Raw genomic sequence first — 13,152 nt, 5'->3', positions numbered from 1 at the left:
AGAATTTATATATACAGTATTTTAGAGTTTGAAACTGTAGATTTAATAACCTTTAAATTAGTTACCGTTTGCTGGGTGCTCTATTACAATTTGCTAAATCTAACGGCTTAAGCTCTATACAACATCCTGTAATACACATTGAATCTACCAGAGGAAATTAAGGAAGTCTTTGGACGGTTCCACTTCAATGATTTTCACCCCGTGTTAAAAGCTTTAAGTACTCATTGATAGTATATATTGCAGCTTTGAATTCATCATCAAAAGAGGCATCACAAGAATCTTACTGTTTTAATTTACCCTACTCATATGTCAATATCAATATATATATATAATATATATATATATATATATATATATATATTATGAGAAGTCGAAGAAATTCTAGGTTCATTTCAAGTTTCAAAGGACAGATGGGTTGATGTGGAAGGCACAAAGAGTCCATCGGGGTGAATCAGTCTCTAAGATCTACAGCCGTCCATTATTTATGAGTCATGAAGATTATATGAGTTTGATGATGGTGATAGAACAATGGTAACTGTATTAAAAGGAACAAAGCTGACTCATTACTATTTTTGGTTAGCATAGCAGTACTCGTAGTTTTTATGAGGTTAATCAATATAATGGTACTTGTTACACAAGTTAGTTTGATTCAATAACTAAGCATACCACTGTCATTGACTGCATATTCAAAATTTCAAAATATGGCTTTCAACCCTTTTCCCCTCTCCCCCCACGAAAGTAAAATCTCAACCCATTAAATGGGCAGGTAGATTAATTAAATAATGTTTGAGTCTCCAGTCGGAGACTATAGTTTCTGAGTCCATATATTTGTTTTTACAGCCGTCTCATCACTATAATAACAAATGAGGTTTATTATGTTAGTAACGTTTATTTTTATGTTGTTTGCTTAAAAATTGAGTTATTATATGTAAACTTGGTTGCATAGAAGAGCTTTTTTTTTTTTTTTTTTGAGTAAATGAGTAAAATATTATAGAGATTTCATTAATGTAGGGGTAAGGTCAGAATAACATTACATATCATTCCGCTACCTTGTACATATAGACAAAAAGTTGTGATGAACACACCACAGTGATAAATATTATAGAGATTTCATTAATATAGGGATAAGGCCAGAATGACCATTACATATCATTCCGCTACCTTGAATAGATAGACAAGAAGTTGTGATGAACACACCATGGTGATACATATGATAGGACCATTCACTTGACATGTCATGCTCACTTATTCAAAGCAAGCCTATTAACTATGAACCAGTACACATAGGAATATACTAGTTTAAAAGGAAACTAACTAAGGGGTGGGTATAAAACCCAACAGTCATTCTGGACCCAAGAAAGCCAGGCCCAAAAAACTCTAGGCAGCGGCCCAAGAAGCCCATAAAGAACAATAGACCCACTAGGTATTTTCGACCTCAACAAACCAAGTCCAAAGACTATCAGGGCTCCAAACCCAAATAGAGGCCCAATAAACCTGGTAAGGCCCGAATGCAATTGCTCCTCTGGCCACCACTATGACGACGGCGCTGCCAACAACGCTAGCCAATCAGGCGACCACCAACAAGAGAGGACCTTTGCCATCGAAGTAATCCAAAATCGGGTTTTATTTTGGGTCCACACAGCCCAAAGACAGAGACAGCCATATTGATTTGGACACCCAAAGCCAAAATAACAGCTCCCTGGCGTCGCCGCTTAGAATCATCGCCCTCCTGATCACGGTGAAGCTTGTGTCTCCCAGTACCATCTCCCTCAGAAGCAAAACAATCCAAGATAGATTTAGAATGGGCTTAATTAAACCGACACCGCTGCACTTCGCCGTCGTTCTCAACAGCAGAAGACCCAATCGCAGACGGTCGCGAGTAGCCCTTCTCCGAATCCCCAATTGGATCCACCAAACAAGGCGCAGTCGGTCTCGAGTATGGTTGACATTTTCATACTCAACATCTCCAAATGCTGAAAGAAATCAGAGGTTAAACACCCAAAAGAGAGTCGTCAAGAGTTCTCGACGTTGAAATCCGGCGAATTTGATCCTGACCGGTGATGATCTCGATGCCTCATAACGTTGTTGGATACCCAAGCCCAAGCGGCTAGGGTTTACAAGCGGCAGCGCTCGCGATGCCATTTTGGTTGAATAATCCTCATATTTTGTGTATGATTAAATATAATTCCATAGAAGAGCTTTTTTGCTCAAAAGACAAACAAAAATCTCACAATTTGGCACAATGATTTACATGGTACGTACGATATACTATATATATATATATATATAGTAGTCCTCGAGAAATTATTCACTTTTATAAAGTGTAAATACAACAACCTGTCACAATAAGCCAGTCATATAATCGACCACGAAAACTACAGTATGCAAAGTTCTAAAAAATTTCGTACAAAGTAGATATACTAGTCATTAGTGTAATGAAGACATGAAAAAGTGTAGTATCTAGCTAGGGTGGATAGGGTGATGTATGCATAATGCATCATTGAAAAGCAAATTAACAGTGATGAAGTCAAAGAGCAAGTTTTTGAACGAAGAGAAGAAACTATTGTAAAAAGCAGAAGCCCGAAGCAGAAGCAGAAACCCAGAAACGCAGTGATGCTGTGCGCCTAGCTATACTACAAGACGCATGCAGTCACTGCAATAGCCAACAGTACCTCCCCGAAGCTTAGCCTATCCAAGATAGAGCCTAGAGCACGAAGAGGCCTTGCACGACTGGCCGATAAAAGCGCTTCTACAGTCAGTAAAAGCACTACCGCCACCCGATCGACGTACGTCAATCTGTTCTTTCTTTTGTCTCTGGTTTGGCTGCTGAAGCAAAAAGCAACTTTTTTACTAATCAGTCCCTACTCATCATCCCTACCATTGCTATGAATAACATTGCCGTACGTAAACAGGGCTAGGGCTAAGGCTAAGGCTACAGAGATAGCTAGCTAGCAAGCATCGGGACTACTGTTCTGGTCTATTACTATTACTAATTTACTATAGCTTTGGGAGAGAGAACCTGGAATATATGCTCAATGTGCCAGCTGCTTCTCTTCAACTGGCTTATACTCGCAGCACAGTTAATGTTTCTTTTGACCAAAATAGTATTACTGCCTCGATCTACTGTGGCTCGGATCATAACGTATACTGTGATCGGATCATATGAATAAGATAATTTGATGTTTTAAATATTTTAAGAGCCATGCCAGATATATATGTTGAAAAATTCGTAATATGCACGATTCTCCGAAACTAAAAATTTTCACATTTATAACCAAGCACAACCATTAATCATAATTAACCATCATTCGGGGGCAAATAGGAAAAGAAGAAATTGGTAATCAGGAATGCATAAAATAACAAGATTAATTAAAGAATGTTTTCTGTAATCCCATCAAGGGCAGAGTTGAAAGGAGAAGATTTGATTCGGTGCAGGGTGGGTAGTGGTGCTAAACTCGATCTTGAGGTCTGTGAGAAATGACTCTTTTTATCTGGTTTTTGGGTGTGTCAGTGGCTCAGTAAGATGTGATCGAGTGATTTGATTACTCATCTCTGTGTTGTCTCCCTGCCCTGACAAAACATGGAGAAGCTTATAAATATGATGTCATAATTTAATTCTTTTTATTTTCTTTTTGTCACCCCATCATTAAATTAAGAAAAATAGAGCAGAGCTACCTAAAAAGATTTAAACCCTATACGAATATGCATTTCTATTCACCCAGATTTTCAAGACTAAGAAACACTAGTAATGAGTTCCACTGTTGCATGTTTGTTAAGTTTCAGCTAAAGGCTAAAACTATTAATAATTTTATCCGCCAAAATTAAGAAATACCGTTGCAATTTTACCAAATTAAGAAGATAATTGTCTTTTTTTAATAATTTATTTATATTTTTAATCCACAAACTACAGAGTAAACTGTCTCATTAAACAAAGTAACCGTCTAATTGTTTAGTTATGCATCTTATATTTGAATTTTCTTAGTTATCCATTAATAGTGCTTACTTGCCTTTTCCCTTCAATGATTAAAAATGAAACGTACAGCAGACTAAAGCGAGGGAAAAAAACAATGGTTTGATAAACAAAAAGTAGTAATCTTCCATATCTCTTTCAGAAAGCATAAGCCTCAAATTATTTCTTTATAATAAAAGAATCAATTATACCCAACCCGACCCGAAAATGCTGGATCGAAATTTAGGTTAAAGAAAAAAAACTATTAGGCTCATTGAAGGCCTGTACAGAAAAAATCAAATTATAACCTAATCAATAAAATTTTGTGAGAGTCAAAGGAAGAAAAAAATTGGATTAGTTCCTTTGACCCCTCCTCCTTATTTGGGCACAAGGAGCGCCCCCTAGAAATTTCTAGTTTACTTTTACCAGCGTGCATCAAACTCAGTTAGCCGCAGCAATTGGGGTCCTTGGACTTGGCAGGCCCATATATGCAAGCCTCGGTGAGAGGCGGATCTTTGGGCTGGGCCTCGGAGAAGGAATTGGGCCAGGGTTTACCAACGTCGCATGACCAACACGAGGAGATAAGTTGACTTGTTCCAGTGCTCTGGTTTGTAGGTCACTAGGATAGTCTCGCACGCACCCGATTCTGGCTCCATTTCCAGTAGACCAATTGCAAGGCAATCGCTTGCCCATAGTGAACATTGGTGGTTTTGCACTGCCACCATCAACCTTCTTGTTCTCTTCAGAACGGACGGCGGGGATTGGTGCCCTCTCAGTCAGGTCATCGACATTGGTTGCGTTTGCACCATCCGATTTCGTTGACTTGAATGATTTCTGCTTTGTTAGTTCCCCTTCAGTTTTCTTCATTGAAGGATAGTCATCATCAATTGCACACCTCTGTGGAAAGGATCGAATATGTTAAATGAGATTAACTAATGCACACATGTATTGATCAACAATGTACGGCTAGGGGTTACAAAAATTTGTTCACTAAACGACGTAATAATGCCACATTATTTAGTGAACAAATTTGATGACGCTAATATTGTTATCGTATGGAAATATAAGGAAATTTACCTTGACATCAGTGAGATCAACATTGTTGTCTTGGAGGAAGCTGATGAATTCCATGAAGTTCTCTTCTGTTGGGTGGTAGTGACCACTGTAAGGCCAAATAGCCTGAAATAACAGACCAAGTTAGAACATGACATAGAAACCAAGGTCATAACTAAACAGATGCATGCATAATGTGGTATGTATATCAGAGGCATTGGATAATTTAGTACCTCAAGAACCCCATCATGGGCAACCAATCTTCCAGCTGCCGTGGTAGCACCTCCGGATAGAAAACTGGAATGCTGAAACTGACCCTTCTTCTTCTGACCAACATACAAAGCCCTTGTTGTGCTTAGCACAAATATTGATTTCGAACCTTCAGTGCTATTGACAAGGTTCCCACTTTGCTTAAATATTAGCTTCCCATCTTTGACTACTACTTCATAGGCTTTCCTTTCTTTCTGAAACATTCAAACACAAAGATAACACAATCAGATATATGTATAAATTTGATTATGCAGCGAATACGATAACTGTAAATGGAGTTAGGAGAAGGTTTGGAACTAACCGGTCCAAGGTACTTGATGCATTGGCTCTGTAGAACTGTCCTCGGGCATTTCTCGAGATTTATTTCTTTGCCATCTCCAACATCCAGCCTGCATTATACAAATTGATCAGTAAGTTTCAAATATCACATCATCAGAAAAAGTTTCACCAACATATTTGTTCATAACTTCATATGGTGAAGTTAAATCAACATTAAGGACAATCACTTACCAGTAGAAGAAAGGCTGGCTGCTCTCACTTTCAAACCACAAATCATAGTACATGTGTAAATTGTGTCCATACCGATGGCGAGGATCAATCTGTAAAGGACATCAAGAAGTAAACAGCTTAATGTTAGATCATGCACGTTTTACATTACAAAGAATATAAGTTTTCAAAAGAAATCTCTAGTCTTATTAAAGGTCATAGATGAAGTGTGAACTTACAGCTTCAAGCCAATGTTGAAGAGCTAACTTTTGTGCTTTCTCATCCTTAGACAAACCTTTCCCAACCTGAAATAACAAAGCAAGTGTTATTACTCAAATGAACACCCAATAAGCTACGGAAACATGAGAAAGAAGTATGTATAAGAATTAAGAAAAAGAACAAACCTTGGCAGCTCTAGTCCTAGCCCTTGCCCACCGAGAAACGGCGGTTTCTGGCTTCTCAACATCGAAAAATGACACAGAACTCTGCTTGAGACCTACAGAATCTAAAGTTTTCCACCTGAAGCATTTGAAAATAACCAAATCAATCAAACCATTTCATAAAAAATAAAAATAAAAACCGAATTAATTCATGCACAATTTCAATAGTAGAAGATAATAATCAACTGCTTAGATAATTACCATAGCTCTTTAGCGCCAGCTGGAGAATCTAATGTGTCTCTCCACCTAAACCATTTGAAAACGAACCAAATTAATCAAACCATTTTGTATCAAAGCAAACTTAAATTGAAGCATACTCAGCAAGTAACAAAATAATTACCATAGCTCCTCAGCCACCACTGCACAATCTGCAAGGTTTCTTCGAGTTCGATAGCTCTTGTAAACCTTCTGAACTTTGACTGCTGCATCATCAAGCTCCTGAACGGGTCTAGGCGAAAACATAAAATCAGGTTGAGACAGAGCAAGAGCCGGCATTGGTTTATGCTTCAACTCATTTTTGCCTCTGCAAACTTCTGTCCGCAACATTTCCTTAAACGAAAGGTTCCTTTTCAATTTTACATTTTCAGGCTTGCAATCCTTCAGCCGACTCGAATTGTTAACGCCACCAAACTTGTTATTAGACTCATCGGAGACGGTCCTGGTTTCGATTTCAGAACTTTTCTTGAAGCTGTGTGATCTCAGTATTGCAGCTCCATTTTTGGGACTGATCAAACTGAAGTTGTAGACAAAATCGAAGAAGTTGTATTTCCTAATCTCTTTCCAGGCCAAGACAAGTAAGGAATGAGATTGCCCCATAAAAACGTGGCAATTCTAAATTAGGACACCAAAATTGATGGGTATCAATCTCAAAAGGGATGAAGGGTTCGGAGGATAGCCAAAAGGGTTTGGAGAATCCAAAGGGAAACTTAACTTGAAGATCAAATCTTTCACAAGTGAATGTGTTATGACTCTGACTTGCTAATCCCCTCACTTATTTATACACCTCAAAAACAAACAACAACCCCACAACTAGTCCTTCAAATACGTGTCAAAGAATTGGAAAAAGGAAAATAGACAATCGAGTAAGGGTTGCTTTGGAATTAGAGGAGAGACTGGTGATTCGGTTTCAACGTTTTGAGTTTTCTTTGGTTCAAGTGGCACGATAGGTTTGAGTAATTCAAAGCTTGAGAGATGGGAAAACAGCCAGCCTCGTTTGGCTTGGAGTTTGAGGTGTGTGAACAGGTGGGTTATAAAGGTTTTCCACCAAAAGACTGGAAAAACTGGAAGAGGAAGGGTTGGGCGGTCAAAGTAAGGAAGCTAGGTAGCTTTTGCCTGGTTTCCTTGAAAAAACACAGAAGTTGTTTGGTTTTGAACTCTGTGGAAGAAGTGGGATTTTGTTTGGTCGGATTATATATATATCAAAATCTTAATAAACAGTCAACAACTTCAATTGGGTCACGGTCTTCACGGACGCGCCTCTTAAGAGCGAGTTATCTACTGTAGCCATTGCTGCTGTGTCACTGTTACTGTCTCTGCGTCTGTTTTCTCATATCTTTATGTCCCGGCCCTTACGGACTCGTGAATTTACTAGGATGCCCTTTTCTTTTTCCAACGTGAAGTCTCAACTACCCTTCAACGTTACAACTTTCAACCAACGAGGTTTTTAGATCAAGGATCCAACATATCAATTCATCTTAAAAGATGATTGAATGCGAGTTTGAGATGCCAGGCATTTCTATTATCATGAGAAATGCTTGCAAGAACAACATGTTTTTTGGGTGTAAGGACTAAAGTTTCATATATTAGAAAAAAAATTTATAATCATAGAGAAACACTATTTAAAAATATTCTGATGATGAAAATTTCAGCATTCATCAAGCTACTATCCTAAGTCGCTCATTTGAACATTATTGATATTAACATTTTGAACAAGGCCAGCTACAAAATAAAAATATAACTGGACCAATAATTATACTATCTTAGATAGCTTTACAAAAGCACCAAAATTTAATCTTTTTATCATAATTTGATTACAATGTAATATTAGAAATAATTGCAAGCTAGGTTATTAGTGATGGATAAATTATTAATGGAAGTTTAGTAGTGAACTAGTGACACATGCATGTATATATGCACGCATAATGAGATTTACTCTATCTCAAACTTCTTAATCTATGAAGTAATTCACCAGAAAAGATATAATTTTACTTTCACTACCACGAGTCCATGAAAATGAAACAAGTCAACAACAAAGACTTGTAGTCCCTTTGGGGACATCCGATAAAAAAAAAACAACAACAAAGACTAGCTTGTAGAACATGTTAATTTGGTATTGTCTAGTCTAGCATTGCTTATGAAGTAGAAGACGTGTTTCATTACTACATGAATTGTCTTAAACATGCAATATATAAGTCAATATTATAAAACACAGATAGTTATAGTCAAGAGTCAGTTCAAGAAAATGGAATGTATATCATTGAACTTGCTCGTCAAACAAGCAATTCAATCTTATCCAATCTTCCTCATGTTCTTACACCTTTGCACTTACGTCTTAATTTCATTACTCATCCTCATAATTACACTCGGATTTTATTTTTTTTTCGGTAGAAATAATAATTTTTCTCACCCCTTACAATGTTTATGACTCTTTTCTTCACTGAGTTCAAAACCTTCTTCTTTATGTCATACTTTGACCAGTATTCTTTTTTCATATACTAATTCAGCTAGATCGGCTAAAGAGGAAATTCTCCCTAACAGCTAGAAATAGTGTAGAAGCCCAAGCGGCATCCAGTAAACCATAACCTCTCTAGTATTAGAAGAGGCTATACTATCACCTGTACCGGTATGAACAGAAGAACTCTCAACAGAGATCATACATTGATCCTGAGCTGGAACAATTTGTAACCACACCAGCAACCACCAGATTAGCAAGGTTAGGAAGTAATAGGAGTTTTTCGGAATCAACAACTATGGAAGAATTTTGAAACTAGTGCCAAGCAGGGAAACAAAGTAAAAATAAATAAATATGTAAACCCCAACTTTAACTTACAAGCATTTTCAAGAGCTAGCCCACTTCCCATTATTAGGCACATCATTAAAGGAAATCTCTTTCCAGCATGGCGATACCCATTCCACTTTTTGAAACAAACCCGCCCATTGGCATTGAGACACAACAAACTGCCCAGAACAGGAACGACAAGACCCCCGGGCATAAGATACAATATCATGCTCCACTCCAGTGAAAGCGGTTCTTTCAAAAGCTAAAACTAGATCCAAAGGGCTTATAGCTTCTCATAGGAAGACGGAAAATATCAGTAAAATTTGAACTTGTGATCTCTAAATATCAGTTATTCAAATCGGACCACAACTCACCAACACTTGAAGTTTTCTTAAACTTCCCTTTTCCTATAGAATTAGTAGTCACATGCCTATTCATTCATATAAATATTTCTTGTCGAACACCTATGGGATACATATAATTAACAATGTGATCCATAGGTTATATAGAAATTTAGATCATACAGGTTCAATGTTTTGTTGGATTTTTTACAAGCTTATAAGCTAGAAGGTCGGCTAAATTTTTTCCATGGATTATAAAATGAGTGCATGGACCTCTAAAATGGCCCGAACCGTAGAAGTCACGGTGCGGATTCTATATAAAACTAAAACTATAAAGATAACATTGGCCAACCATTTTTTATTGTTTAATTTGCTTACATCCAATATGCCATATACCATTATGTTCATCAGTTAAATGTAACACAATCCTTTGACCTTTACGTCTGCAGAATTACGTTCCATACAAGGAATGTGATACTAGCTGTTAGTACCGGTGAGAGGGACACATTAATACTTTTTTAATTAATAAAAAGAAAATTATAGTCCTTGTCATTTTCGTTTTAGTATAATACATGCAGACAAACGTATTTTGACCTTTATACTCTATCTATACGCATGTTCATGTTGCACGAATCATGATCGGTCTTTCATACAGATGAGGAAAATCTAAATGCTTATCACAAAAGAAGATATGATACGTACTTCGATTCTTAATATTTCATGTATTATATGATGACGTTATTCGAGTGCTCTTCTAAATGCATGCACGAGTATAACATGTACCACATGTTTTCACTGTCAAGTTTGATTTCGTAACGTTACAGAAGTACACTAGTGTGTGTATATAATTAACTATATATAGTAGAATTTCAAAACTAATTCATTCGTATGAAGTGTTCCTTATTTGCAAATTATCGAATCCACGTGAATTTCAATAAAGGATAGATGTAAAATGTGATTCATGTGACACGTCTACTCCAGGGAGTTTTTCGTTGTGAACAAAAGATCATCACCAACTCGTATGTACCCGACCAAGATTTCTCTCTTTTGGGGTTAAGGCCCGTACGGGGGGACAAATCAGTCAATTCCAACAATTTCCCTGAAAAAGGGGGAATGGTTATTTTCGTAATTTGGAAATCCATTGAAATAGTCCATTTGTCCCCAGTTCCCGCCGCACAGGCTGTCAAGATAGTTTGACCAATCAATTTGCTGACGTAGACTCTGCTTTATCTCGTGTGCATGGTTTGGTTAAGACATTCAATATTTTATTTCTGTCAACTCTTCATGCCATGCCTTTGCTACGCGCTTTCTTCATAGATTTTTTAATTTTTTTTTCTAGCCCCCAAAATGGTTGAGAGGAAGAATGTTTGTTTTAAGGGATGATAGGATCATTGAAGGAGTACGAGATGCATTTTAAGTTGAGGAAATTATGTGTTTGATGATCAAAGTGTCTCGTGAAGACGAAGGCATGAATAAATTACACTTACAAAGAAAGAATAAAGTTCTGATTTAGATATCTGAACTAATTACGTACCTACGTATGTATTATACTCTATAATTATTAATGGAAGAATATGATTCTTTTTTATATTGTATAATTAAACTTTTAATGAATTTTGGCTTGACATTGGCTTCTTATAGCTACATCTTGCATCAAATAAAAGAAAATTTATGAATTTGTTGTATATGAATTTGAGGAATAATTCAAATTTGAGATCTCATTTAACATTATCAATTCATTCATCGTGTAAAAAGAATCATTATTGGATCGACACAAAAACAGCCAAGTTGATTATTTTGTCTTTCCTCTTTTGCTTAAGTTGTGATGAAGGTATGGGCTGGATTTTTCTTTTATAATTCAAGGTATGGGCTCTTAAACATACGGTATACCTAATCTATAATGTACACGTACAGGTATTGAGTGAATATATCTACCAGTATTATTCTTCTCCTTCTTCTTTCCTTGGCCATGATAATATGGAGGTCCATACCCATCAAGATCTCATAAATATTTGAAACAACTAAACTAAAATTCCAGATGGGGGGCATAGACATGTCTAATTTGAATGCTTGAAAAGATGAATTCCCACTATATATGACATTATATATATGTACACTTGAATTATCCTATTATTCTCTATTATGTGATCTGAATTCAACCGACAGTTGAATGGAGTAGGTAAGCCGCACTCTACGTATATGTATATATAGTTATATATACATAGTTGTGATTATATATACATAGTTGTGATGTATATGAGTATGGGACAGCACTACTCTTTCAACTAGACAGACCCAATTGATTATATAAGATCACTGTTTATGTTATGTGGTCAATTTTCTCCTTGTTTGGTAGCTAGTTATGGCAGATTCCAAGAAATTCTGAACAAGGAAAATGGGGCAATAGAATAGTTCAACTAATCCAGAAAATTGGGTTGACCAATGGATTTGATCACTTAATTAATTACGTGAATCATATTAGCAGCCTCGGTTTAGCTAGAGGTTTCAAACATTGCAAACTCTTATTTGCAACTGTACAAGCTAAGACCTTGAAATATATCTGTGATTTTCAATGTAATTTTTATTTATATTATGTTAGAACCGTTGAATTCATTAGATATCAATTCCTGTATTAAAAAATGTTTTCTCCGATTTATTTAGGCTAATATGCTGCAGCCTATGATGCATAGAATTTGGGGCAGTTGAAGATATTTTTCTTGACATTCGAGGCTTCAAATTTTATGTCTGTGCTCCCCTTCTTTCTCAAGTCTTCAACTGTTTTTCCTTCAGTGGTCAAACTGACAAATTTAATCCTTATCTGAAAAATGAAATATTGAAAACTATGGACCAACCAAAAAAGAAAAGAAAAGTGAATCCTACTCTTGGGTTTTAGGGAATAAATTCATGTTGGGTTCTTAATTATTTGAATTTCTATATGGTTGTTAATGTATTTAGGCCAATATTACTATCTCTCTTAATGATTTGTCTATATTTTGATGCAGAAAATATGACATAAAACCTCCTCAGTAAGAAACTCACTAATGGATGGATTTAGAACACTGATGTGTACTTGCACCACTATGAATGGGCAGCTAGATAATGAGAAGTGCATTTTTTTGTAGGTTGACTATAAGTCTACAAATATCAATAACTAAGATAAACTAATAAGTGTTGAGTCACATGAACTGCTGATATATAGAAATTGTGCATCTTATAACTAATGTATCTTAGTTTGAATAGTTTCCCATTATTTATAGAAACCCATATATGCATAAAAATGAGAGCTTTACCCCTCTATTTGGCGGCGGCAAACCCTAGCTTTAGGGTTTTGCTCGTCGCGAACCTTGGCCTCCGATGAGTCTCCTTATCCTCGTGAAGCCTGTCTATCGCCCTCCTCGAGGTCGTGCTTCCCCTCTGTTCAACTTGTGGGTTGTGGTATCCGTTTTTTGGATTGCTTCTCTGACTTTTGTGGTGCTAACAGGAAGTCCTTTTTGGAGTCTGATTGCTTGAGAGATATTTGCCTGAGGAGAGCTTTCTCCAGAATGGATTTGTGTGCGGCAATTCGAATTTGGGATCCTGGATCTATTTATTCTTTTTCGCAGGGGATAAGATGTT

The 13,152-nt window shown here is 36.6% G+C and overlaps 1 protein-coding gene across 1 annotated transcript; it reads right to left on the bottom strand.

Moving 5' to 3' along the window:
* Window positions 1-4,245: 4,245 nt before the first annotated feature.
* On the bottom strand, window positions 4,246-7,579 carry LOC112189209 (IQ domain-containing protein IQM1). Its single transcript, XM_024328487.2, has 9 exons — window positions 6,539-7,579; window positions 6,400-6,444; window positions 6,163-6,277; window positions 5,998-6,063; window positions 5,783-5,871; window positions 5,574-5,661; window positions 5,236-5,466; window positions 5,027-5,128; window positions 4,246-4,846 (listed from the first exon to the last, which is right to left on the bottom strand). Exons 1-9 carry the CDS (start codon window positions 7,012-7,014, stop codon window positions 4,391-4,393), a joined length of 1,668 nt encoding a protein of 555 aa, XP_024184255.1. The 5' UTR covers window positions 7,015-7,579; the 3' UTR covers window positions 4,246-4,390.
* Between the last annotated feature and the right edge of the window lie 5,573 nt (window positions 7,580-13,152).

This window comes from Rosa chinensis, chromosome 2, assembly GCF_002994745.2.
Source record: "Rosa chinensis cultivar Old Blush chromosome 2, RchiOBHm-V2, whole genome shotgun sequence".
Taxonomy (NCBI): Eukaryota; Viridiplantae; Streptophyta; class Magnoliopsida; order Rosales; family Rosaceae; genus Rosa; species Rosa chinensis.
Note: the sequence above shows the minus strand (reverse complement) of the source record. Positions and strands in the feature narration are given on the sequence as shown.

Excerpts from the sequence above, each read along its gene's own strand:
- LOC112189209 (XM_024328487.2), bottom strand. The coding sequence starts at position 7,014 with ATGGGGCAATCTCATTCCTTACTTGTCTTGGCCTGGAAAGAGATTAGG. Across the intron at positions 6,445-6,538 it reads GTGGTGGCTGAGGAGCTATG|GTGGAGAGACACATTAGATT; the intron begins GTAATTATTTTG and ends CAAATGGTTTAG. Across the intron at positions 5,872-5,997 it reads TTCAACATTGGCTTGAAGCT|ATTGATCCTCGCCATCGGTA; the intron begins GTAAGTTCACAC and ends TGTCCTTTACAG.